At 40.8% G+C, this 27,780-nt stretch overlaps 1 protein-coding gene across 1 annotated transcript; it reads left to right on the forward strand.

The window, feature by feature from the left end:
* Window positions 1-27,780, forward strand: RAB12 (RAB12, member RAS oncogene family). Its single transcript, XM_077135954.1, has 6 exons — window positions 1-486; window positions 13,801-13,861; window positions 22,346-22,484; window positions 24,655-24,744; window positions 25,460-25,564; window positions 26,593-27,780. The coding sequence occupies exons 1-6, from the start codon at window positions 39-41 to the stop codon at window positions 26,704-26,706; spliced, it is 957 nt and encodes a 318-aa protein (XP_076992069.1). The 5' UTR covers window positions 1-38; the 3' UTR covers window positions 26,707-27,780.

The following is a 27,780-nucleotide window of genomic DNA, read 5'->3' on the forward strand; positions in this document are numbered from 1 at the left end:
CCGCCGCCGCCGCCGCTTCCTGCCCCTCCTCGTCCGGGATGCTGCTGCCGCTGCTGCGGGGCGGCTGTTTCCCTTCCTCCTCTCCCGGCGGCGGCGGCGGCGGCGGCGACAGGGGCGCGGGGGCCGGGCCGGCGGCGCAGCTGCAGCGCGGAGCCCGCGGGCCTCCGGAGCCGCTCGAGCAGGCGGACGGCGGGCGCGGGGCCGAGGAGGGGCGCGGGGCGGCGAGCGGCGGCGGGCTGCGGGCCGCGCGGGAGCCGCATGTGTGCATGGATCCGGGCGCCGCGCGGCAGAGGCGGGCCGGGGGCGGCCTGGGCGCGGGCTCCCCGGCGCTGTCGGGCGGCCAGGCCCGCCGGAGGAAGCAGCCGCCCCGGCCGGCCGACTTCAAGCTGCAGGTCATCATCATCGGCTCCCGCGGCGTGGGCAAGACCAGCCTGATGGAGCGCTTCACCGACGACACCTTCTGCGAGGCCTGCAAGTCCACCGTGGGTAAGGCAGGGCCCGCCGCCCCCGACCCTCCTCCAGCGCGCGGGCAGGTGGGCCCTCTCCCCTGCCGGCCCTTCGGGTCTCAGGCCTCGAGCCGGCCGGCGATCTTCGGCCCGCCTCGGCCTCACATCCTCTCCTACCTCAGCCTCCTCGCGCCGGTCCCTCTTCCCCGGTAGGAGCCGACGACGCTTCCCGCAGAGTCCGCCCGCGCGACCTCGTCGTGCGCTGGTCGGGTCCAGCCTCTTGCAAACCCCGGAGCCTTCTTGCTTTGCTCGCCTAGACTAGGAGGGCGAGGTGGGAAGCAGGCGGGCAGCGTGCAGAGAGTAAAGCTAAAGGCCAGCCCGCGCCGCCGTGGCGCCCTGCACAGAGAGGCCGAGGGGGGGGGGTCTTCTGGAGCAAGTTTCGATCTGTAAAATTTGCCTAAGAAGGAGGAGTATTTCCACTGAAAACAGGGCTAACTCGAGAGTGGGGACCAATTTTTATGATGCTCCGAAGCAATGAAGTTAAGAGTTCGCTATGGAGACTCTGTAAGAGACTAGTAAAAATAAAACTATGCTCCAACAGTTTGCTTTGAATGTAAATATGGGCAGAGCGATTTTGTACTTAAACGTGACTTCAGGATAACCCAGTGACTCTCAGAAGTGGGAACAGGGCGTCCAGTACCAGTCAGGCCGGGCGGTACAATATCGTCAGGGTCTGAAAGGAAAAGTGCAGAGAAAGTTTTGTTATGAGGTCGGATGTACAAGACTTGACATTGAGGCTGTCCCTCGGTGTGGGTAACGTTTGTTTCTGTGAAAAACCCCTTAAAAATGTCAAAGCTAGGGGACTGGCGTCGCTGGGATGGTTAAGTGATAATGCGGTTAGGGGATTTACCCCTGGGAGAGCCAAGAAACATGGGATGGTATTTAGATTTGAAATATGAAATTACAAGTATCGTTCCGTGTACTTGTCTGAGGTTCAAAGAGCCCTGGCTGCTTTAATTGGAAGTCCTTATCTCATTTTTGTGCTCCGAAGTTGACCCGAACAACACTTTGTCTTACTTATCTTCGCAGAACTCTTGCTTGGATCTAAATTGACATTTATTATTGTAACCAGCGGTATTTTCAACGGCATGGGTATGTGAGGTTTAAAAAGTGTAGCACAATTTTGAGGTGAACTGGTTTTAAATTGTGGTGTGACAAAGCAATGCAATATTTAAAATGTCTGATTGAAAAATTAAATCCCCAGTTTTGCGATTGTTTTGTTTTCAAGAAATTGTTTCCCTTAATTCTTTCCTTTTTTTGGAATAGATCATTTTGGAAATGTATGCGCTCTCAGAACCCTGTTTATATGTTGTCTGGTGGGGGGGGTCACATTTCATTCCTTTTCCATGAGTATCCCATTACTCAAGCACCATTTGTTGAATTTTTTGTTTGTTTGTTTTTTGGGAAGTGCATGGACCAGGAATCGAACCCGGGTCCCCCACATGGCAGGCTAGAATTCTACCACTGAACTACCCTTGCGCACCCCACCCCCATTTGTTTTTTAAATATTGGCCTTGGAGTCTGAGATTGAAAGTTCATTAGAATAATTCTGTTTCACATACATGATCTTGGATCCTGTAGATTACAGGGAGTTGGTAATCCATCCAGTGAAGTGCACAGTGCTATTTTAGTATGCAACGTAATAAAGTAGGATTAAAAACAATTCAGAATTATCACTCTATTGTAGCGCCCCACTTAAATATATAAAAGTGAGAGGTAATACTGTGATGCAAAGAGGTCAGTATAGGCTTGGTGGATGGAGGTGAAACATGGAGATCAGACAGTTTCTCTGTCTCTCTTTTTTCTTTTTAATTTTTATTGATAAAACAACGTACAAGCACATACATTCTTAAACATCCCATACATAGTGTACAGCCATTGGCTCACAGTATCATCACATAGTTGTATACTGTGTGATGTATACTTTTAAAAACAAACATAAATACATACTCACATGCATGCTCTCCGTGGAGTTTCCTGTGCAGTTGGGTTTATGTCTTGCATATTTTTGTGTCCTCCTAAAGTGCTTGACTCAGTAAATGTTTATTGTGGAATTCAGAGAAAGATGATAACCTCTGTCCTGATCCAGAATACTCAAACAATTTAAGAAAGCTCTCAGTAGACCCCCTTGGATTTCTGCCTCCAGGTTGCTTTTTCCTCCCACCTAACTCACATTTAGTGAGAACCTCCTGTGTGTTGGGTGCTGTGCTACCCACAGGGATTCAGGTATAAATAGCATGCGGTCTCTGTCCAGAAGTGATCCGAACTTGTGGGGAAGTGGATTCCAGGTGTATAAGGACAGTGGCAGGGATGTCGTGGAGATGTGCCACCCATCTGGGGTCAGCTGAGGCCTGGTCAAAGAGGGCTTCCTCCTCCCTGAAATGCTGAGAAGATAAACTCGTTCTTTGAGTTCCTTTAGAAAAAAATGCGCTTTAAGCATGGTGCTGGGTGTGGTGTGGGATTGTGGTTGCCTCACCTGAATGTCATCTTCATAGGGTATAATTACCTCCACTGGGAGAAGGAATCTCTTCCGTGGTGGCTGTTTCCCCTTACCCTGTCCAGACTTGCAGATTGGCACACAGCAGAGGGTCAGAGAGACTCATCCAGGCACATCCATGCGCCTCCAGCCGGAGACCATCCATCTCTAACGTTACCAGTGCCGAGTCATTCACAGACTAAAAGAGAGTAGCCCCACCAAGTGCCTTTTTTTTTTTTTTTTAATTTTTTTCCAGGTACCTTTTTTAAGTGATTGAGATGGGGGTGGAAAGCCTTAGAGGTTTGAGATGAGTTCTCTGCTTTGTAAAATTATGCTTGAGCAAAATGTTGATTTTTTTATTGTTTTCAAATTGGAGACTAATTTGATTTAAAATTCACAAGGGTACAAGAAGTTTAAAAAAAAGATTGTTTTTAATAATTGGCCTACTTAATGGAAATTGCCTAGCAGGTATTATTTTCAGATGTGATTTTGTAGTAATGGGATTGAGTTACTTGGTATGATATGACTAGCCTAATTTGACAATTCTTTTAAAAGTGCAGGGGCAGCACTTTAAAGTGTAAGAATTGGGGGGGAAACTAGCTGGCCATAGAAATTTACAACTATCTGATATTCCTGAGTCACTCCTTTCCTCATACCGACATATATGTCAGAACTATATGTAACCATCTCCCATGCATCTATGTGTGCGTACATACCATTGCTTTCTGAATGGAAGCTGCAGAAACCATTTCTGTCTGGCAACTCTGGATTCTTGCTCTAGCTTCCTCCCATTTGACTCCTAGAATCAACCTGAAAAGGTAAATAAGCCTTAAGAAGTATATTTCAAAAATATTGCCATAAAAATATGTAGTTTTTGTTTTATTTCTATGTCAGTACTGGAAACTAGTGTATTAGCCTACAAAATCAAGTGAACTATAGCAGTAAGAATGCTGTTACTTTGGATTGAAACGATTTTACCAGGTAGATACCTCACCCTGCTTCCACAGCACTGCATTGTAGAAAAAAGCAGATTAGAAATGAGGAACCTGGCCAATTTTATGCAGTTTTATTGAGATATTTTTACACACCCTATAATCCATCTAAAGTATACAATCAGTGGCTCATAATGTCATCGTATAAGTTGTGCATTCATCACCACAGTCAATTTTGGAACATAGTCATTACTCCAAAAAAAAAAATTAAAATTAAAAAGAGCACCTAAAACATCCTTATCCCCACCATTATTTTTTTATTTTTGCCTTTATTTTATTACTCATCTGCCCATTCACTGGATAAAGGAGTGTCCATCACAAAGTTATCACAAAAAAACTGTATAGATATACAATCATCAAGAGTCAAGGCTACCAAATTACAGTTCAACAGTTTCAAGCTTTTCTTCTAGGTATTCTAATACACTAGAAACTAAAAAGGAATATCTATAATGCATATCAGTAACCTCCAAAATGACATCTCAATTCCATTTGAAATCCCTTAACCACTGAAACTTTATTTTGTTCCTTTTCTTTTCTCCATTTTGATCAAGAAGGCATTCTGAATCCCATGCCAGCGCCCAGCTCATCCCTGGAAGCCATGTCCTATGTGGAACCTGGGCCCTTGGTTTTGCTCTGCCACTAACTAGTTTGTAACTTAGGATAAGTAACTTGGTTGTCTGTGCATGTAAAATATAATGTCCTGTTAGAGAGTACTCCCATTTGCCAAGCATTTACCATGTGCCAGCAGGGTGCACTCTCTAGTTCTCAACAATCCTGAAAGTTCTCCCCACTTTATAAATGAGGAGACTCAAGTTTCTGAGAGGATAAACAGCTTATCCACTGTTGGAGTAGTCAGGGCCTACACTAGAAATGAGTTCTTTCTGTTTTTCTGACTCTGTTCCATAGCTTACTTTGAGATTTAAATCTCACCTTTGTTGAAAGTACTGAGAGCTCATGGCTTCACACGGAAAAGGTCCCTGCACCCTGAAGTTCTTTCCTGATTGTTTGATTTGGTCCTTGCCTCAGCCCTGTAAAGACAATATATAGCTGTCACGTGGTATCAAATGAAATTGTTTTTTACTAAGCCCCTGTCATAATTGTCTTTTGCCTTCTGGATATTAAAATAATACTCTAATAATTGCCTTTCTTATCTAAAATAGTCAATCTACTATTTTGAGCATTTACTTATTTGTAAAATATTGATAAATTCCATAAAATGAGTTTATTGAAATGCAGAAAAAGTAGAAGTAAAACTGCCTAGACCAGAATTCTGATTTTCATGGACAGTAAAATTTCTACCACAATACTGGAGGCCAACACATGCTTACCAATTCTTTTAATATGCCAAGTAAGAACGTGTTTGAAAAAAATAAATAAAAATACTATAACCAATATTTCAAGAAAAGATTCAGATCAGAGAAAACAAAAAAGGAACTTTAGTTCTGACAACCTTACTACTTTCTCTTAATTCTTTCTCATTTTGGAGCAATGCTCTTAAAAACTCCCAGACAGGTCCCTGAGCATTGCTGGTCTTAGGAGATGATGCTGCTGTATGGAAGCCCTCTTTTCCTCAGTTGCTGGCCCTAGTCCCTGACCTCTTTGCCTCACTCTTCCCTTACAAACTGAGTTTAGACGAGGGTGCATCTGGGCATCCATTCCTGTGGGAGGAGGCCCCTAACACTGGGGACCCTGAGGTTAACTGTGGCTCTGGCCTTGAAGATGACATGACATGACATAAATGCAGTCTGCTAGAATGCCATTGCTTTATCTAGAAGCATTGCGGAGGTCGTCAGGGGAAAATTTACCACCAGGACTTCATTCTAGAAACTTAGGTCGGAAATTTCTGTTAGAAAACCCAGAGTGAGCATCTACATTGGATTAGAATCCTAAACTATATGTTTTATTTTACTCCTCCGTGATCATATGCAGGCCGCAAGCCATGCAGGATCTGTTCAAGTGTTTCCCTGGTAAGTGAATTGGGGAACGTCATCCAGAATTTTCACTCCATAAGCCGAAATGCTGCAGCTCTCCAGTGTCATTTCATCCATCTGGAGAGTAACTTGTGCAAAAGATCCAAGCCAAGATGATGTAACACAGTGACTCAGGGAGATGTGTATGAGTGGGAAAGAAACGCATGTGGCCCAGTTAACATCAAGTTTTTATACAGCATATGTTAGGTATTGTGTAATTAGGTTTATTTAATGAATTCACTGCAAATTCATATGCTGGTAGAGAGCATGTCAGTGTTTGTGGAATACAGTAGCTATCTTTCAGAGAAGATGTGAGCATTCAATTGGGGTCAGGTTGTCTCAGTTGAATAAAAATCTTTTTTAAAGACCTGGGTTTAGATCTCAGGAATCTTCACTTAGACTAGGCCCACCGTGAAGAGGAAAGGTTACCTAATGCATGATAGAGTTCCAGATTTTTGGCGATGGCCTCTTTCCCTCCAGTCTGTGAAATCTGCCAGAAGCCATCTGTTCACAGATCTTGGAATGGCACTTAGAAAGCAGAGAAGGTTCCTTTGAAAACTGATAGGTCCAAATTATTCTGTAGCCTTGGGTGCCAGATACATTGTTTTCATTAAGCATTTGTTTGAATTGGTAAAGAAGACATATTTTTGGACAGTAATCACTCAGCAGATACTGTTTGAGTGGCAATTTATATGTTTGTGAAACTCCAATCTGATCGCCATTTCATAGGGTGCACAGCTCATGCCTGCTTACCTGGTGCTTGTCCTTTTCAGAAGGGGAAGTGAGTCATGGAGCCAGCCATAGTAAAATGCTATAAAAGAGGTAAAATGCTATTGTACTTCAACAAAAGAAGGCATTGATTATCCTCCTTTTGTCCTTTTATCTCACATCTTTGACATTTGGGAAATATTTTTGAAGAACCAAAAGCACAAACCTAAAGTAGTGCCCTAATTTGAGTTTTTCAGAAGGTCCTCACCCTTTAAAACAGGGAAGTGGAGCATAACCTTTAAAGAACAGTATATATTCCACAGAAACCCTTCCAAATTGACAGGTTCTCCTGTTCTGTTTGGGGGCTTACATAATACTTTCTTCGTTTGAAAACAAAGCAAAACAAAAAGACAGGTCTCCTAGTTTTCCCAGACCTTAATTTACTGTAGAAGCTTCAGGACTCTGGTGAAGAAGCAGTCTCCTGTAAATAAGCAGCTGTCCCCGCGGGCCGGCCGCCTGGCAGTTTTCAAGTGCTTTTTCTCCCCCTTCATGCCTGGGTGTGGTAGAACCTTACCACTTGACCAGCTGGAGAATAACACACCTACACACAAATTGCTGCTTTTAATTTTTCGTAAGGAAAAAAGCACTCGCCCTTCTCCTTGGCCATTATCTCATCCTTCTAGATGCTCCGGCAGGTGGTGTGGCATGTGAAAAGAGTGGGAATTTGGGAGTCAGACAAGCCATTGTGGGTTTAGACCCCAGCTCCACCACAGGCTGTCACTGTGTCTTTAGGAAGATGGCTTAACCTCAGTTTCTTCTACATAAGAGAAAAAGTGTGGCTACCCCTGTTTTCCCCTCCTCATGGTATGGGAATAAGATGGGGATAAGAAATCAGTGTCTGGCCCCCAGAAAAGGCAATTATAAATTTCAATTTTGATCCCTTCTCCTAACTTATGCTATGAATACAAAGACTCTGAAACATTCCAAAACAAAAATCCTAATCCTTTAGAGATTCATACTGAAAATACACACATGAAGGTGAAGTATCAAAAGTATCACATGACCTGGGTAAAATACCCCGTCCAATTGACATCGCACATTTCAGAGGACCTGCTCTGAATGCTAAGTTCATTTCATACTTGAAATCCTCCCCCTCGATAGGAAAATTATATCCCAAATTGAACAACATTATATAAGATATATCTTGGGAAGAAAAGCCACTCTACAAATTTAAGGTAGTTATTAAAAATTGACAGTCACAGCACACTCACCCTTCAATTTGAGACTTACTTCAAAGTATTTGAAAATCCTTCAACTCCTTGAAAATAGGAAGTAAAATAAACTCTGTATTCTCGTTGAAATTCCAGTTCTTTGGTGGTCAGAAAGAAGGAGAAGGAAACTAAAGGGAAAAGGAGGAAGTTTTCATTCAGCTGTGAGCTCAGACAGGGACCTTTCTGGTGTGTTTGTTTTCATTTTGCTTCTGCTACAAAGGAATGTGAAGAAAGAAGCTTCTCTTTATTTTTACTGTTTTCATTTTCATAATTTCTTACAGCCCAGCACACAAAAAAAGTACAGTCCTGATTTACCTAATTCTTAGCACTGCCTATGGTGATTTCTTACAACACTGCTGAGGTATGTGGAGACCAGTACCAAGAGGGCACAGTACCAGCTTTGCTCTTGAACCACTTACTCGTGGAGGTGATGGCTCATTTGCAGAACACACTGCACTTTTCTCTTCGCCCATCGGACTTGTGCTCTAGCAGTTTCATTGTGGGCAGTGGTATCCACTTGGATCAGGGGTCTCCGGCTCGCCTGCATATGATATACCCTTAGGCAGATCCCTTTGTCCTCTCTGAGCTCTGGTGTCTTCCTCTGAAATAGAATATTAGTACCCAACTCACAGGGCTGTTATGAGGATCCCATGGGATGGATGCAAGGCAGAGTACCTGGCACAGAGCATTTGGTAAATGTCAGCCATAGTTATTCTTATGAAAAGGAAAGTAAGGCCCAGAGAGGACATGGTGATGCAGCAAGGGTGGGGATGATAGGCTGTAACCTGTGTCCTTTCTGAAGGCACCACAAAAATACATTCAGGGTGGTGCAGCATGATTCAGTGGCAGAATTCTTGCCTGCCATGCCAGAGACCCGGGTTCTATTCCTGGCGCCTGCCCATGCCAAAAAAATTTATATTCAGAAAGATGTCCATAAAATTGGTAAAACCACCTGCTGCTTGAAGAGAGGGCAGCTCCTATTATCAGAACAGTTCTCTTGATGGACACCTTCACCCTCTAACTTACTACATAATACTTATGGTCATGATTCACATTTATGGGTAGACATAGGGAATTTCACTTAAAGTAGATTATTTACCTAAGAAATGTCAAGTGATGTTTTGAAAGCCCATGAGGGACAAAAATAAACCTCACACAATTCTGTAAAGAGTATTTGGGTGATGGGAAGAAAAGCTGAATGGATGTATGTGAGTGATGTATGTGTGTATGTGGGGGGGTTGCTGTGTGGATTGCATGTCTGTGGTCTGTGCATGTGTGTACTTCTGTGTGGTGTGTCATGGAGGGCATGTGCCTGGAAGTGGAGAGGCCACTGGCAGGAGAGAGCACACTGGCCCCACAGCCCCAGGACTTCCTGTGGTAGTGTCCTCTGAGCTCTACGGGTTGGAAGATCTTTGTCCTTCCAAGGTGGGCCCAGGGAGGTAAGGAGACTTTAGCATCCTTTTGCAATCTAAAAAGCCAGGAAGTGGGAGCTTTGGTGGGTCGTTTAGCCCACTCCCATATTTCTATTGTTTTTTCTGTTAATTTGTGACAATTCTCAGACTCCACATGAAGCCAGCTTGTGGTCATCCACATATGTGGAGTCCTGGATTGCTGAACTTGGGACTTCAGGAGCAGGGTTTACTACAGGACCTTTATTTCCTGAGCCCCAGATACAGGGATGGGTTGCCGTGCCCTGCAGAGGTTTGACATGATGTTTCCCACATTTCCCAGTAGCTGGAGCCTCCTTTCATTTCACCCAATCTAGGAGAAGGTAGAGGCGACCCAATTCCCATTTTTCAAATGCTGTGGTCATAACATGGCCCGTGCAACAGGCAAGATGGCATCATCCTTCAGGGGTAGGAACAGCACCTGAGAGAGGTTGAAAGGAGGCTGGCGAGACTCTGGTCAGTAGATAGGTAGCTGTGGGAAGACGTGCTGTCTGAACGAATTGACTTTTCATGGTCTGTGGGACTTGGACCTCCTGTGTTGGCAGTTCTTGTGGGTCCTGGAATAAGTAGGCACTTGGTACATTGAAACAGGAACCACTTATTTAGTATTTTGAAATATGACCTTATTTTAAATAGTACTGAGTTCTAATAATTTCCCCCTTATTTCTGTTAGGAATATCTTGTACAGTGGCAACTTATAAAATGATATAATTGATTTTGAAAAGTCCCAGTGCTTATCATGTACAGCTTCATAACCTGTAACTATAAAAATCTATAATCTTTATTTCAAATGATTATTGATACTTGAGATGCTTATTGCATGTTTTTCCTTTTTTTTTAAAATCTTTGATTTGTCCCCATTTAGTTATTTTTATTGAGGTATAATAACTGGTCTATAATTTACACTGAAAAATTTTATTTCAAGGGTAAATGGTGACGAAACCTGTTCTTCTGTCTGTAAGTGGAGAAATATGGTAGCATCGTAGAACAGATGAAGGAGACCTTAGTTTATGTAGGCTCTGCAGTGTGCGGAGTGGTTTTCACGTGCCAGGCTTATGCACGGAAGTGGAGCTGGAGCGGACCTGAGGGTCAGAGAGACGGTGTCCCATTCCTTAAGGCTCTATAGTCAATACTCTGAATTTTAGGAGAAATAGATGCTCCGTCTCTAGGTTGGTGTCTGTGTGCCAGGTCCATAGCCTCTCGCTGTTTTCCATTCTACTCCTCTGCCAGCCAGAGCTTGAATGCATCAGCACTCCATTTCTACCACATAAGTATGCTTTTGCTCCCGCATTCAGTCCTGAATTTCCCTAATTCCCCCCCCCCCCCGCCCCCGCCGCCAAATTAGCATTTCTCCTGACACAGTCAGCATTTGCTGAGGAAAAGGGAGCAGATTCCATTCATCAGATGTTTTTTGGGTTGCTCCTGTGTCCAGGCATGTCCAAGGCTTTAGGGAGTCAAAGATGGCTGCGTCCTTAGGGGGTAGCCTATGGACAACTGAGACCCACAGAACACCATGACCAGGGCTATGAGAGAGTGTGGGTCCCAGAGGGGGGGTGCAGGCAGAAGCTGGGCGCGGGTGGGATGGGTTTGGGACGCAGGAAGGGAGGTTCCTAGTCCCTGAGAAGGAAGGCAGCAGAGAAGGCCCTTTGCCACCAGGGGCACCACGTAGGCTGCGTGACAGTGCTCTGCGAGGGCAGCCATTGGTCAGTGTCCCCACGACAGGGACCCAACAGGGCACCTGTAGGAGATGCTTTCCCCACCCACCTTGGTGCCTTGTTTCTGTAACCTCCGTCCCAGAGTGCTTCTCAGAGAGGAGCCTTCTGTGCTGACACTTCCGCCGAATACTTGAGGCTATTGATGATTTGTTACCGAAATACTTATCAAGGGTCATTTTGATTTCTATAACATCTATTCCAAATATTAAAAATAAACAGTATTAAAAGGTATTTTGATTTTTGCTCTAAGAAGCTTTTAGAAATGTTTAGTTCATTGTATAGGCTGATACAAGTATAAAATATTTCTAAGCCAAAATTGAATTAGAATTAGATTAAGTTTCCAAAGATTACAACTTCTTTAATGGCTACTAGATATGGTAAAGAATGTTTCATCTAAGAGATAGGACTGTTTTAATGAGCTATTTTCTTTTAGGGAATTTTAGATTGAGCTACTGGGTGTTTTTTCAGTTGTTGCTGTTGATATTATTGTAATTAATCTATTCACTAAAACTAGATATTCTTCATTTTGGCTAAACAGACTCTTAATTCTAGTCATGTTCAGTTTTTTGTTTTTAAATTAAAATCTGTAATGTATTTATAGTCATATGGTGATATAACCCCTTATTTCCTGATTTTAATACTTTTTAAAATATTTTAAAATATTTTTTAAAATTTAAAAATAATTTTTAATTATTTTTATTAATTAAACTTTGTGGTTACAAAATAGTCCTACTGTAGGACTGCTGGAATTGGAAAAGTTGCTGAAAGTTGAAAAAGAGCATCTGACATGCTCAAATTCAAAAGAACCATTCTTAGCAGAGAAAACATAAACGAAACAAAAATTATCTGCTCTGTCTGTTTCAAGGGATTCTTTTAATTGATTTGAAGCAGAGCTCATGAGAGAGATATGACTGCCAATTCTCTTCAATGAAGTAACAGCCACTATGACAAGATTTATGAAATTATAGCTTTCTTAACTAAAAATTAAGAAAAAAAAACATTAAAAGTAACAAAACAGAGTGGGCCATGGTGGCTCAGCAGGCAAGAACGCTTGCCTGCCATGCCAGAGGACCCGGGTTCAATTCCCGGTGCCTGCCCATGTAAAAAAAAAAAAAAAAAAAAAAAAGTAACAAAACAAAAGTAAAGAAGAACAGTGGTCGTATGACAGAAAAGTTTAATTTTTAAATTGCTGCCACAGTAACCTTACGGCAGTAAAACCCTACCTTTTTCTTACTGTCAGGAAGACAGTGTTTTGTCCTTGAGCTGTCTATGCCTTTTAAAATCAGAACCTAGCTTATATATCCGGTTTGTGCTTTGTGTTTTATAGAACATCACTTCCAGTTATGGTGTTATCTTATTGAGTCACTGCAGATGCTTTTGAAAGATATTGGTGTGCACAAATCCTGCTTCCTATTTCAAGGCCATCTCGGAGTCATTTGACTTTGAAAAAAAATTCAGGTCGAACTGAAAGTGAAATTGGATTAATCAACTTTTGTTCAGTGACATATGAAATTGTGTTTGGTGTGTGAGATTAATGCATCAAGAATGGAAATGTGGCTGAGTATTCTCTGGCCTTGTCGGCCTGTGACATTTTGTATTTACACGGCTTCTGACCGTTCAGGTGGGCACCTCTCCAGCCCTCCACCCCTGCAGTTGTAAACATATCTTTGGGTACTGCCTGGTGTCTGCGGTGTTGCTAATTATAAAGGCTGGTCACATGTCTTCCACTTCACCTCCAGCACATCATCTGACTCTGAAGCATTAGCCCAGTTCACAGGGGTGAAGAACCCGGGAACCAGTGTGCGGGTGCCCTTTCCAGCCAACACATGTCTCCTCACTGCCTGTTATGTTCCGGGTGTTATCAAAAACTCAGGGTCTGCAGGAAGCAGTCGGGAAATGGTGCTTGTAGGGAGTGTGTTCCTGATTCTCAAATTCAGCCAGCATCCCTGTCGTTTCCTTTCTTTAGTTGTGGAAATGTGTAAAAAGTTTGTTGAAATGTCTGATTTTTCTATAACTGAGAAACATAAAAAGGTAGCATATGCAAATACAAATTTGGTTTTCAGAAATGTATCTGAAGCTTGAAGAGCTGAATTGGAAAAAGATAATGACCCAGGATAGTTTACTTAGTTATATCAAAGTGAGTAAAAATTGAAATTAGGTAAGTTAATTTGCATAAGTAAATTTAAAAACAATTCTTTTGCACTACTGATGATATAATAAAGAAGTTGTGTTTTTATTTACCACATTTTTTTGTTAATACTAAAATCATTAATACAGTCATTTCTAAATTTAGACTAAGACTGTTTGAAATCAAGATTAAGTTTCCAGTGTTCCACATAAGAATTTTCCCTAAGATAACATTCTTTGAAAGCCATTCATTTGGTTAATGTCATTTTTATATGTAATTTTAAGATGATCTTTATGCTAAGTTTGTGGCAATAATAAATTATATTACAAGCACCAAACGCTAGACAGTTCAGGATAAAACATGGCACAGTTGTCTTTTACAACTGTGTAGCTAAGTGTGAGTAGGACTCACAGTTACAGAGGTGGGTATACTTTGGCCTTTTCCTTACTGATAGCTAGCAATATCAGTATTTTGTCTTTCCATTTTCCTGGTACGTAAATAAAAATTTGCAAATAGGATTATTTTTAGGAAAAATTGCCTCTTTATTGGTATGCTTCTTATTTCTTGTATTTTCTTTTATTTATAGGTGTTGACTTTAAAATCAAAACTGTAGAGCTAAGAGGAAAGAAAATCAGATTACAGATCTGGTAAGTGAAAGAGTGTCCTAGTCACGTGCTGTGCGTGTCTAACACTAGTCCGTATGCTTGTCTAATACAATTAACTGAGCTGGTTTGCCTCTCCCACTTTTTTTCTTCTTTCCTCATTTTAAAATAAAACAAACAGTGCTTCCTTCAAGAGCTAATTTACAAGGGAGTCTACTTATTTCATACTCCATTTGCACATGGGGAGTTGTGAGAAGAAGACTGTTACTTTAATGACTAGTTCGGAGCCTTCATGCCTCTATTTCCAAATCATTTGGCATGCGTATCAAAACTGTCATCACTAAAATGATGGCTCACATGCTTGTCTTCATGTCTTTAATATTATTTTATGCAGTAGTATTCAAAGAAAATCCAATATGCTCATGCCCACATTTGCATAATTTAAAGGCAAATCATGCATGGGATGATCACCATACCTAGTGGCACAGTGTGACTGTTGCTGTGGGCCTGGCATAATCCGCCCACTGCGCCACTGTTGCCATGTGATGGTGGATCCCCATGATGCCAACTGGAGGGTGAACTCAGGCCCCTTGCTGAAGAGAAGCCCTTTCTCAGCAGTCGGCCTTCTCGAATCCTAATCCAAATGAGAGACTAAACCATCTATGTTGAAACTGTTCCATGCCAAGAGCTTCCTGTTGGCTAACAGTCCACAGGTGGTGCTGGGACACACTCTGTGGCTAGTGCCATTTGTAGGCAAAGAGCCTGGGTCCAGTGTGGTGTGAAAGTGGTGCCACTGTGGTTTTCTGAGAATGCCGTTTTGTTTTAATGACACAGATGCAGCGTACTCAGCTTACTAACTCCTCTTGGCAGGACACCCTCAGCTCTGGTTGTATGTCCACCATGTGTGTGTTTGCTTTCATCTGCGTTAATTGCTGCTTCATCTGTGGCATCACCGGTCACCTAATGCTTGAATGTTAGTGGCATGTCTTCATTCTCCATCCATGTCCCTGTGTGGGCACACCTGCAGCCAAGCCAGCGTTGCTTGCCGACGGAGGTATCTCAGGTAATACCTTCATTTGGTCATCTGTGACTATCTGTAACTCACTTTAAAGATTTGTTTTGTTTGTTTTGTTTTTGTGTGTGTGTGTGTTTATTTTGACTTAATTATGAAACATTGATAGTCTTGCTTAAAATATATATTTTTATTTTAGCTCTTGATTGGAAAGGCAGCAAACTTTCTTTTGTATTTGCTCCTCATGTTTGAACTCTGGAAATGGCAACAAAATGTCTTGTTTGTAAGCTGCTGTTTCTCATTATAAATCCTTTAAGATAAAGAGCCCATTTTTGGAAGGATTTGGGGTCTGCCCATCTCTGTACCTAACACCAGTGGGTACAGTACTTGCTGATGAAGAGATGGTCTCACAAAGGGCAGTGCAGCTAGTCTTAGACATTTGGAAAGTTTGCTTTTGTGGAAAATGGCCATGCCTGATGGCAGTGGCATAACTAAAAAGATATACCTTATATAATGTATTTTATCTATTTCAATTTTCACCTTTGGCGGGAGTGACCTGATTTATTGGAGTAAGTCCAAATGTGCCGTGAGGCTCCCTGGAACATGCAGACTGTAGGTCCGCCCAGGCTGTGGTACTGGGGAGACATGTGACACTCCTGGAATCTAACTGCATTGCCTCCAGTCTGATCTGAGAGCGTCCTGCCTTATCGCCTCCCCTGTATGAGGCTGCCTTCAGAAGCCACTTTTCTCTTGGACCTTAATGTCTGCTCCAGAAACTGCTCTTCCCCTGCTTCTCCCTACTGCTTTGCCTTTGTTCTCTCCATTTTTGAAACTTTTTACAACATTATTGAAGAATATATGTAAAAGAGAGGTGAGATTCATTGAGTTTATTTAAAGGTTGATTGCATGCTTTCCCTGTGGAATATTCCAATGATTCCGTCAGAAAGTCAAAACTATCTTTTCCTGAAGGGATTTTCCACAGTGAATGACACATTCATAATACACTGGCCACTCTGTGAATCACGTGAAAAACTCAGAAGTATGATTTTTATCTTCTGAAATATTTTATTTAGAAGATGAAAATTCATTATTGCTTGCCAGTAGGTTAGAGGTAAGTAGGTGTTGGGGTAGAGATTCTAATTCCTGGCCCTTGGAGTGCTACATGACTTCTTCCGAACTTGATGAGCCATCCCTGGCTGTTGCTGTGTCATCTGCCTTGTCTCGTGGGCTGGTGATCATCATCCTCTGTCATCAGTCAACACCATGGCAGAGCCAGCATGATGGAAGTGGCACTCTTCCAGGAGGCACAGTGGGCTGCACTCTGTTCTCATCGGCTTAGATCCTAAGTCCACGTAGCATTGCCGGCTGGTTTTCAGTGGAGAGTTCTTGTTTAGAAGAAATACATTTTTTTCTTGATGATTTCTGCACATAGCCATATAACACAATATTATTTATAGACTCCTAAAGGTCTAAAGTATCAAAAGGTACAAATATCATTATCACATTTCTCAGTTCCTTGATTATGTATGATCACAAAAGGATCTTTTTTCTTATCTCTGTATTTAAAGTATTTCCAAATGTGTATTTGGAATATTTCCAAACTTTCTGAAAGTTTAAGTAAAACAAAATGGATCATCATATAGTTTCATGAACTGATGCTCCTTGGATTTATAGCCAAAGTGCTGTGCTAGATATTATGCAAGGTGAACTTCAGTTCGCTGTGTTGAAATAGACCTGAAGCCATGAAATTCATACCCTTCCTTTACGCAGATATAAAATTAAATTTATTCAATTAAGAATCCCTCTTCTGTAAATCATTCCAGTCTGTATTGTTGGGAAATTGTATTTTAACTAGCCTCCTTTCTGTTAGTATTGAGCTCGGTTCATTTGTTCTGTTTAGAAGAGGAAGAGCCTTTCACAGCTTAGACATTGGTTCCTGCCCTGCAAATTAGCAATTGCATCATTTAAATGGGTATATTAAACACAATGTGTAAGAATTTTTGAATTGCATGAATATCATTATATTACCAACCTGGGGAAACAGAATTTCAGGAGTTTTTCAATTTGCATCAGAAACAGAGACAAATAAGAATATGATCACATGACAACTAACTGATGTTAATAAACTGCAATTTTCTAGAAATCAGCTGTCCTTATCATGAAAATTCAAATCTGTGGAGAAAAGATGGAAAGTAATCAGGGTTCCACATCTTCAAAGAAAGATGAAAACATCAACACATTGATATTTTATCATCTCATTTTTTGAAAAGTGGAGACTTGTTCAGGATTTTTATGGTACTGACATATAGGTGTTTAATAAATATTTGCTGTACTGAGGACATTTCATTTACCCTGTTCTTTGTGCATATACGATAGCAGAAGATTTTAATATACAGAGGAAATAAACATTTGCAACCCAAATATTTTGGGAATGTGGAGTAGTCTTTAAAAGAAAGAGGCTTTTCTACTTGAAGCGTTTAGAACCAGGCACAAAAAGGTGTAATCAAGAAATGGCCATAACTGGGAAGTAGTGAACTATTTAATGTTTCCTTGTTGGGATTTTTGTAAACTAAAATGATTTGCTCATTTACCTGGGCAGTTGTGTATTGCCTCAGATAGTGTATTTAGTGGTCCATATTCCCTTTTGTGTGTCTGACTTAAAACCAATAGAGAGGGCTGATTTCTCAGTGTTTTTAAGCTTCTTAAGTATATTATTCATGTAACTTTTTTTTTTTTTAGCTACATCAGAAATGCTTTTTTACTATTCTTAGTTGTTGGGTTTTTCTTTAAAAATTTCTGTTATCTTTAATTTCTGTTTTTTAGCTCCCAGTTTCTGGATCCTAACTAAATTCATTGAATCTGTAGAGAAATGAATGTGAATTGACTTAGACTAAAAGCCACATTAAAATTACTTAGAAAAGATTAAATGTGTAGTTCCAAAAATGCTGCAATGAAGATCTTGTATCTGCTTGCTATTTAAATTTGCAGTGCAGCTATATTGTGCAAATTTCAGAGTAGAATAATGCGCTCTGTTTTTGGCTTTTTAAATAAATAGGAGATGTTTCTTAATATATTAACAGCACAGAATATTTTTTAAAACATTAAAGATATTTCATCAAATCCTAATCTAAACAAGCCACAACTTGCAATGGAATGGACCACTACTCTCTGAGAGATGTAACTCTTTATTGATTTGAGATATAGATGTCTGCTGCTAAATGCCTAGGCTTAGAGAAATTTTTATTCATTGATCCTTTATATAAATGAAATGCTGAGTCAGTTTCTTCTCAGCTGCCTTGACATTGCCTATTAATGTGGGCTGTAAGGTGCTTTTAAAGATCCTGAATTCAGTCTCTATCTAATATATTCTTAAGTTTTCCTGTTTTTTTTTTATTTTGTTTTGTTTTGTTTGGGCACTTCTCAGTCAAAAAATAAAGTCCCAAAGTCATTTGTTTTGCCTTGAAGTGGCGTCAGCTTTCTTCCTCTTAGGAGTGTATCCTTTTTTCCAGCAAGTGTTTGTTAACTGCCTGCTGTGGTTAGGCACTATGCTGGGCCCTGGCAAACAAAGCAGACCACCTCTGCCCCCCATCCCCATCCCCACCCCTGACACCTCCAGTAGAGCAAAGCAGTGGGCTCTTGTATCCTCTCAGACAAAGCAAGTGGCCTGGCTTTACAGGCAAATGCATTTACCATCAAGTTTAATAACATCACTGATGTAAGCTGATTTGATGGGAAGTTATCTTAGTTTGCCAGGCCTGCTAGGATGGGTTGGCTTAAACAACAGGAATTTGTTGCCTCACAGGTTTGGAAGCTAAAAGTCCAGCCACCATCGGTGTTGGCAGGGCCCTGCTTTCTTGAATGTGTGTAGCATTTAGGTGATAGACAGCTTTCTGGCAGTTGTCCATCACATGGCAGTCTGTCTCTTTCTGTCTCCTCTGATTTCTACTACCTTGTCCAGTTTCCTTTGCTCCAGCCACATTGGAATAAGGCCCACCCTCTTCAGTTTGACCTCATCCTCACCAAGGTCCTGTTTTCAGATGGGTTCACACTCCCAGGCCTGGGGGTTAGGACTGAACATGTCTTTAGAGGGGACATATCTCAGTCCCCAACAGACGTTTAGACTGAAGGAGGCCATAAACCATAGCAGCCGCAAGACAGTGTTCTTTGAACAGATACATTTGGAAAATGTTATAAATTATCTTCCCCTTTCGGAAACTCGCATGTTGTATTAGAGGCTTTTGGAAACCCTGCAGTGAAGAATTCTGGCTTATTTTTTATGTGCTCGATTGCCCCCAACTTACAAGACATGACACACCTGTTTCTCATCATGCCTTCAGTATGCCACAGAATTAGGGTTCTTTGGGACTCATTTTGGGAAAAGCTGAATTATAGATCATTTTTAAAGACACTGTTTTCCTTATTAGTCTTTCCTAATCAAAAGCTCTGCTGTATTTATTCAGTGATGAGAAGAGCCTCATTTCTAATTTAAAATATGATAGTTCTCAAAACCATTTCTTGGCTTCTCACATAGAGAAATATATCTCAGCCAGTTGCTATATGCTGTGGGGCTTGTGTTCTTCACGCAGCAGTGGTTGACTTCAGCCTGGAGAACAGAGTTCTTAGATTACAAATTCACAGTCAGAGAATAATGAAGTTTACTCTATTTGCAAACCTCTTAGATATCCCTTTTCCTCTGGATACCTATTCTGTTTGGAGGCATTAACAAAATAACAAGACTGATTCTGTAGGATTTTGAAAAGCAGGGAACTGTTGGTCATTTTATGAGCAAAATCTGAACTTAACATCTGTATGGGTTAAAGGAGAGTGGCAAGCTGAAATAGATTTTTCTGTGCATTTTCTCGTTGTCGTTGTCATTTCCCCCATTTTACATGTGAGAAAAGCAAGGTTCAGAAAGATTAAGTTCTTCAAAAAACCAGTTCCTACATCCAAGGACAGAGCCTATGTGCCCAGGACTCTACCCCGACCCCCCTCCATGGCTCTCCGCAGAGTACTGCTGGCCACAGAGCTTCCCAAAATGGCTGTTGTCCACCCCAAATGGGTGAGTCTTTTTTTTTTTTTAAATATTTTTACTGAGAATTCTTCACACACATACAGTCCATCCATAGTATACAATCAGTGGCTCACAGTATCATCACATAGTTGAGTATTCATCACCATGATCATTTATACAACATTTACATCATTCCAGAGAAAGAAATGAAAAGGAAAAAAAAAAACTTACACATCCCATATCCCTTACCTGTCCCTCTCATTGACCAGTAGTTACTAGTATTTCAGTCTACCCGATTTTTTAATCCCTTATCCCCTCCTATTATGTATTTATTTATTTTTCCTTATTTTTTATTCATCTGTCCATACCCTGGATCAAAGGGGCATCAGACACAAGGTTTTCCCAATCACACAGTCACTTTGTAGAAGCTATCTAGTTATTCCGTCATCTTCAAGAATCAAGGCTACTACAATACAGTTCAATAGTTTCAGGTACTTACCTCTAGCCACTCTAATACACCATAAACTAAAAAGGGAGATCTCTATAATGCATACGAATAACCTCCAGGATAATTCTCAGCTCTGTTTGAAATCTCTCAGCCACTGAAACAATTTTGTCTCATTTCTGTCTTCTCCCTTTTGGTCAAGAAGGTTTTCTCAATCCCATGATGCCAGGTCCCACCTCATCCCCAGAGTCCTATCCCACATTGCCTGGGAGATTTACACCCCTGGGAGTCATGTCCCACTTATAGGGTAGAGCAGTGAGTTCATCTGCCTAGTTGGCTTAGAGAGAGAGGCCACATCTGAGCCACAAAAGAGGTTATCTTGGGGGTGATTCTTAGGCATAATTATAAGTAGGCTTAGCTTCTCCTTTGCAGGAATAAGGTTTATAGGGTCAAACCTCAAGATAGAGGGCTCAACCTATTGAATTTGTTGTCCCCATTGCTTGCACGAATCAGGAGTTCCCCAGATGGGGAAGTTTATTATTTCCTCCTTTTGGGTGAGCAATTTTTAATGCTTTGAAAAGAAGTCAGGAAATAACAGCATATCTATCTCTTATTTTACCAATTTATAGAAGCAAAATACTTGGAAGAACTGACTTGGGCATAATACTTGAGAAAACTGAAGCAGTTTAATATCAGTTCAGTACTCAATTCCCTGTATATCTTTATTATTATTCTTATATTTCTATATCAGTTCCCTTCAAAGTATATAGTAAACTGGGGTCTTAAGCCTTTTAGAGTAAAGTTGAATGGTTGCAGGGGCTGGTAAATTTGAGTACATTATGTAATGTGTAGTATTAAATAACTTTATACTCTTGTAATTTTAGCCCAGAAGGTAAAAAAAAATCCATTATAAAGGTTATGTTTGCTTATATTAGCTCTTAAGAGATGAGTCATGAGTTGAAAAATTACTTTACGCTTAATGATATTTCTGTGTGAATTTTCACATTAGAAAAGCAATTTGGGGAAAAAAATAAGATTTTGCTGTGTGAAGAATTTTAATATCTGTGGTGGGAATCACCTGTCTTTTTGTTATAAAATTTGTCGTTTGCTTTTTTTTTTCCTCAACGTCCTGGTTTAAATAGAAATTGAGAGTTGGTTATCTTTCTCTTCACTGGTTACTAGCTCGGGAACACTCCCACCACTCGCAGGAATGGCTTTGCCCTGCGTGTTGTCACAGCTGCAAGGAGTTACCTGGAGAGGGGACTAAGCCAGCTGTGACAGTCGGCCCAGGTCAAGCACATCCAGAAACTGGCCCTGCCTTGTCTCCATGCAGCTGTGCTGCTGGTGGTAGTCCTGGCCTCCAGGATTGGAGGCATAAATCCTTTTTCTCCTTTGCTCAAGGAAATAGTAATAGATAGGCTGCCACAGCTGCTCCTATCCCCCCCTTAGCACTGGCACTGGGGGCTGAAATGAGAACTAAACTCCTGTTGATTTGGAGGGCATGCATTTCTTACAGTCTTAGGATACTTACCATTTAGCATCTCGGTTTGAGTGTGTGCGGGTTTGAGCATCTGTGTAAAAGTGAGATTCCCTGTGTGTCATCATTGCTCTCAGATCTGTTTAGAATTGTTTCACAAATCACCTAAAATACAAACTATTAAAGGTTTCTTTTTAGTACTATTATTTAAAAATTTTTTCCTTCTGTTTTATTTAGAAAGACAGAATCATATATTTTGATAGGTGTGAGCATACCTATTGCTGATATTCTACCTTTTAGAGGAGAAAGATATTCTGGGTAATTTGTTGCATAATCCTTCTCCAGCCATCCAGGTACACCTCTGAACAGAGCTACTTCATATCTCACATATAGCTTTAGTCGTCAGCCTGGATTTTCCTTGCTCTCTTGAACAGTAGCCATCAGGGACAGGGGGAAAGGAACACAATAGGTGTGGTACTTTTGTCCCTTCCCATTAGAAAATGAAATTGTAGTGTATGTCTGCAGTGGTATATGGGGTGGCTTGCTTTACTTGTTTGGGAACTGATTTTTCTGCTCTTTCTTAGGGACACGGCAGGTCAGGAGAGATTCAACAGCATTACCTCAGCCTATTACAGAAGTGCCAAGGGGATCATATTGGTGTATGACATCACTAAGAAGGAGACATTTGATGATTTGCCCAAGTGGATGAAAATGATTGATAAGGTAGGCATGGGATTTTCATCAGATGGGAACTGACACCCTTACTTATGGATGTTAGTTGTTACAGAAGGAAGGAGGGGAAGCCTGTTTCCTGAGCCTGCTTTTACACACCAAACATTATTTAGTCCATCTTAAGACCTGCAGCAGCAAGAACTATATATATATATATCCCTGTGTTACAGACAACGCAAAGGATCATGCAGCTGGTAAAGAATAACATGAGGACTTTTATTTTGGTCCCCTGGGTCACTGGCTTCAAAGCCCAAACGTGTTTCCATGGACTTGGGCATACAGCTTTGCTCCTGTGTCAAGTTCAAGTGAGGCCATGTCCTGTCAGTGTCTGTAGAGTAAAGCTTAGAGGAGAGATGGCCTTCTCACAGCATCTCCTCAGCTGTCTGCGGACATCTGCCTGCAAAAATTACAGGTGTCCTTTAGCTCATCACGTGAACGAGAGAGAAATTATTATTTCCTCTTGATTAGGTATATACACATAACCTGGGTCCATGTGATTGATGTAAACTGTGGGTTCACCTCCCAGGAGGGGATGGCAAAGCAGCTGGGCATAAGATGTGCTATATACAGTTGGTCACATTTTGAGAGTTTTCTTCTCCTTATGCAATAATTTGATGTTTAGGTCCTTTGCGTAACAGGCAAATAAAGTTGGAAGCTATTCTTTTGCTGGTTTTACCAAACACGTTGCCAGTGTGCGGCCCTGACACTGCGTCAGGGACTCGGGCTGCAGAGACACAACAGACCTGAGACCCCCCCACCCCCCACTCCTCGCTTCCTGGGCTCTGCTTGTGGGACCTGGCTGCCTCCCTGCCATGCCCCAGCAGGTGTTCCTGAGGAGACCAGAGGGGCAGTCCTCATCGCAGTCTAAATGCCCAGGTCTAACTTGGTGAGTTTAGAACCCAAGAGTGGCTCACTCCGAAGGGCCCCGTTCCAGACTCGAGTCTTTTGTTTTTCTCTGCGAGCGAGTCCTGGGGTTGAACACTCTTTCCAGTTGTTTGGGTTCTAGGGCTCTCCTCCTTCAATGCTTGGCCCTTGGGGTTTGCCTTTCTTTGGGCTGTGCCGCCTGTCCCCTCTCGAGTGCCCGTGACCCCGCAGCGGTCCCAGTCCTCACCACAGTTCCCGGCTGCAGAAGGTCACGGGAGCCCAGGGCCTCGCTGTCTCAGCGTGGACTGTCTCGAAGCATTTTTTGGAGTACAGAAAATTAAATGAGTTCCCCACAAAGTCTTAACCTTTTTCAGAAGAAAAATTATATTGTGCCAATAAATACATGTTTTTTTAATTAGAAATGTAGCCTTTTCCCTAATTATAAAATTAACAGTACCTCTCATTATATAAAATTTGGAAATTTAAGAAAAACACTAAGTAAATTAAAAAATCTATAGCTCTACCATCCTGAAAAACTGACTTGAAATCATAATTCCATTTGATTTCTTTTTCGGGGGAGAGGGTGGTGTATGGTCTGGGAATTGAACCTGGGTTTCCCGCATGTAAGGCAAGCATTCTACCACTGAACCACCTGTGTACCTGCAATTCCCTTTAATTTGTTTTGTTTTGTTTGTTTTGTTTTGTTTTGTTTTGTTTTACATACGCAAGCATCGGGAATCAAACCCCCGTCTCCAGCATGGCAGGCGAGTACTCTGCCACTAAGTCACCATGGCCCACCCTCCATTTAATTTTATACCCTATTAATTTCATTAAACATTTTATCATTTTGATGATCTTCCTGTGTCATTAAATTTCTTCCAAAGAAAGCATGATTTTTTTTTCAATGACGGCATTTTAGATGTACCTTACCTTACTTAGTTCTATATTTTATTGGACGTCTAGATTTTTTTCAGTTGATCACCATTTTGAGTATAGCGCTTTTCCTAGATTTTTAATCGTTTCCTTAGGAAAGAGTCTTAGAAATTATTGAGTCAGAGACTGCCAGCACAGTTCTGAAATGCCTGTTCCTGTAGTACCGGGACCCCATGAAAACCAGCTTATGCCCCACGCAGCTGGCCCTGCCCAGGACATGGTTGTGGCTCACAGATTTTTGTAGGGAAGGGACCGATGAGAGCAGAAATGAAAAACTCCCATCCTGATTTTCATTTCCACATCAGTGTATAACAGTGCCTGTCGTTGAAATGCAGCTTTTTTTTTCTTTTTCTTAATTCCACAGTATGCCTCAGAGGATGCAGAACTTCTCTTAGTTGGAAATAAGTTGGACTGTGAAGCAGACAGAGAGATCACCAGGCAGCAAGGTGAAAAGGTAAGAGGACTGCCTGGGCATGAAAAAGCAACCACAGCCCTCACTCGATATGCTTAGCACTCAATATACTTTTCTTTAGTAAATTGCATATTTGTAATGATGTATTCTTTCAAACATCTAAAAAAGTACACACAGTAATACAGATATAGCAATCATTAGCAGATTTTTAAAGAAACCATTATAGATAGAATTATTCATTCATATCCTTCTCAAGATTTAACTGTTTTTAACTTCTTGCTCCTTTAAGTTCATTTTGAAATAGAAAAAAAAAAGTTAGTATAACCTACGTTATTATCAAATCTGACATTTTTATAACAAAACATTTTAAACTGTAAAAATTGGTTTCATAGTTTTCTTTCACTCTGATGTACTTCCTTGTTTTTTTGCTGAGGATTCACTCATGGAGAAAGAATCACTGATATTCACGTTTTACATGCACATTTTATGTGCCATTACAGTTTTAGAAACCTGGGCAAATAATTTGATTTGAAGGACCTGTAACCATCATAGGGACTTTGTTTTATTACTTACAATGTTAGAATCTTCATGAAATTCTATTTGAGCATTAATGGGCTTTATATATCTTCAGGCCACAGCTGTTTGAACTTTGAAGCAGAGTTCACAAGCTGTGGTTTCCCAGGTCCCGGAAGGCGCAGGCTGCCCTTAGACTCGACTGTATTGCACCCTACACATAGAAATGTATTTTTTTCCTTAGTTCGCACAGCAGATAACTGGGATGCGGTTCTGTGAAGCAAGTGCCAAGGATAATTTCAATGTGGATGAAATATTTCTAAAACTCGTTGATGACATTCTGAAAAAGGTAAAAATAAAAAGTTTAAAAGAAAAAAGAATCTCCCCATCTGGAAGCATTTAATGTAAAACCTGTTATTGTTGTTTTCTTTATTTTTCATTGATAATTTTTATGTAGAAAGGAAAGTATAGTAGTTATTCTGTGGCCAAGAACCTAGCTAAAGCTGTTACCCAGGCTGAAGGTATCCAGCTTTCTGTCACAGCAGCTGTTTGCCCTTCCTGGGTTTTTAGCATCAGTATGAGTATGGCTGTATTATATTTGTGCTTAGCATTAAGATACACTTCAGTGGCATGATTGAGCATGGTATAATAGTACATCATGTTTATATGACACTTACTTTCCTTTTTTCCCATTTTCGCACGAGAATGTAGTTAGAGGAAGACAGTGGAAACCTGCAGAGTGCGCAGATCTCTTAGCTCAGCCAAGAGCTGTTGGTACTTGTTTATTCCTCTTGGTGCTCTGCTTTCTCCTGGGAGCACCTTTCCAGTCCCAGGGCCTTTTCACGGTGCTGAACTGCAGAAAACTGCTCGACAGCTTCACTGAGCAGCCATCACTTCTTCCGACATCTTTACACTGACATTTTTACTAAGAACTTTCTTTAAATTTATTTGTATTATTATTAGGTATAATCTATTCAGTTCAGCCATCAATTCAGAAGCTTGTAATAAAATCTTTGTTTATGTAATTGCCAAAGGTAATTTCTTCATAATGATAAAAATCCCTCAGAATGCATAGCTGTTTTTTCATTCCTTCATGTGTTCAATTTTCATTATACTTAGTTCTATGAAAATAAGTGTTTATAAACATCAAGTATTTATGATGCTGGTCTCGGGTATAAAATAGGCTGGGCAGTGTTAGATTTTGACATAAAGCTCCATGAACCTAGTTTTTATTTAGTACTAATTAGAGAACTTTGTACATAACAATATTTTTGTTCTTATTATTGTATGGTTTGCGAAGCAGGCATAGTATACATTGTGTCATTAAAACGTATTCATCAAAAAGAGGCTTATTTCTGTTTTTCCTTTGTCTTTGAGATGCCTCTGGATATTTTAAGGAACGAATTGTCCAACAGTATCCTCTCCTTACAACCAGAGCCTGAGATTCCACCAGAACTGCCTCCACCAAGACCCCACGTCCGATGCTGTTGATTTGCTACTTTGGAGACAAAGCGGAAACATTTCCTGGGAAGGGGAATAACTCTACTCTGCACTACAATCATTTTGACAATTTCCTTTCGCACTTTGTAATCCAAATCAGAGCTATACACTAACTTGTAAATATGCAATCCTGGGTAAGTTTTGGTTATAAATTCCATGTTTCCCTCCAAATTATTATATTTCATTCATGACCCCAGTGACTAGTGCACATACACTGGGAAACGTAGTACTTCTAATATGAAGAACGGGAGAAATACAAGGTATAATGTTTCTTGAAATAAATAATATAATTGTCCTTGTTGATTATATTATGAGGACAGAAGATATTCTGATAAGAAGAGAGAACGTGGTGCTTTGCTTACTGTTATAAAGAAAATTTGTAAAACTAAAGACTTTTTGGAAAATGCTATCATAAAGTGCTTTTTCTTTATTTACAAGACATTTTCTCCACCGCTGTAGCATCTTTGAAGTCTTGGAGTATTTCTGCCACAAAGCTAAGATCCATTTATAGCCATCATTTAAGATTATTTATTAATGTTATGTAATGGTAGAATATTACTAGTTTAGAGAGACTGAACTTGACTTGGTCTGAGGCTGCAGCATCATCGGCACGGTTTCCTGACGGACATACCCTGTACTTTTAAGAACTGCAGAGATTCAATAAAGAAGTGGTTTTGAAATTGTAGTAGAAGATTTTAAAACAACGCTGCTGCCTGAATAAATCCTGTTTAAAGGAATTTTAAAGAGATACATTTTACTATATCAAAGAGCATACCTGTATTTACCTAAACACCCTGTACCTTTGTAATGATAGCACTTCACCCTGCTGGGTAGAGCTTATTCCTAGTAAAGCCTAGTCTGTGCTCTTTTTTTTTTCTTTGGGTCTGGTAATGAATTTGTGAACTCTTTGGTATATCTTTTATTAAACTGCACTGTTTTGTTTAGTCAAGATAAATAAGTAATTATGTATTTGAATAACTCGGCGTGTCTTGAGTGTTGTGGTATTGAGAAGCCTTGTGGTCTTTCTACACTAATGAAGTGCAAATAAAATTTTGTATTTATGAA

The sequence above is a fragment of the Tamandua tetradactyla genome, chromosome 18 (genome assembly GCF_023851605.1).
Source record: "Tamandua tetradactyla isolate mTamTet1 chromosome 18, mTamTet1.pri, whole genome shotgun sequence".
Classification (NCBI taxonomy): Eukaryota; Metazoa; Chordata; class Mammalia; order Pilosa; family Myrmecophagidae; genus Tamandua; species Tamandua tetradactyla.

What these genes read in the sequence shown, in the direction of transcription:
- RAB12 (XM_077135954.1), top strand. Translation starts at nt 39, where the DNA reads ATGCTGCTGCCGCTGCTGCGGGGCGGCTGTTTCCCTTCCTCCTCTCCC. An exon ending in GGATGAAAATGATTGATAAG is followed by an intron (nt 22,485 to 24,654) that starts GTAGGCATGGGA and finishes TTAATTCCACAG; the next exon opens with TATGCCTCAGAGGATGCAGA. An exon ending in CCAGGCAGCAAGGTGAAAAG is followed by an intron (nt 24,745 to 25,459) that starts GTAAGAGGACTG and finishes TTTTTTCCTTAG; the next exon opens with TTCGCACAGCAGATAACTGG.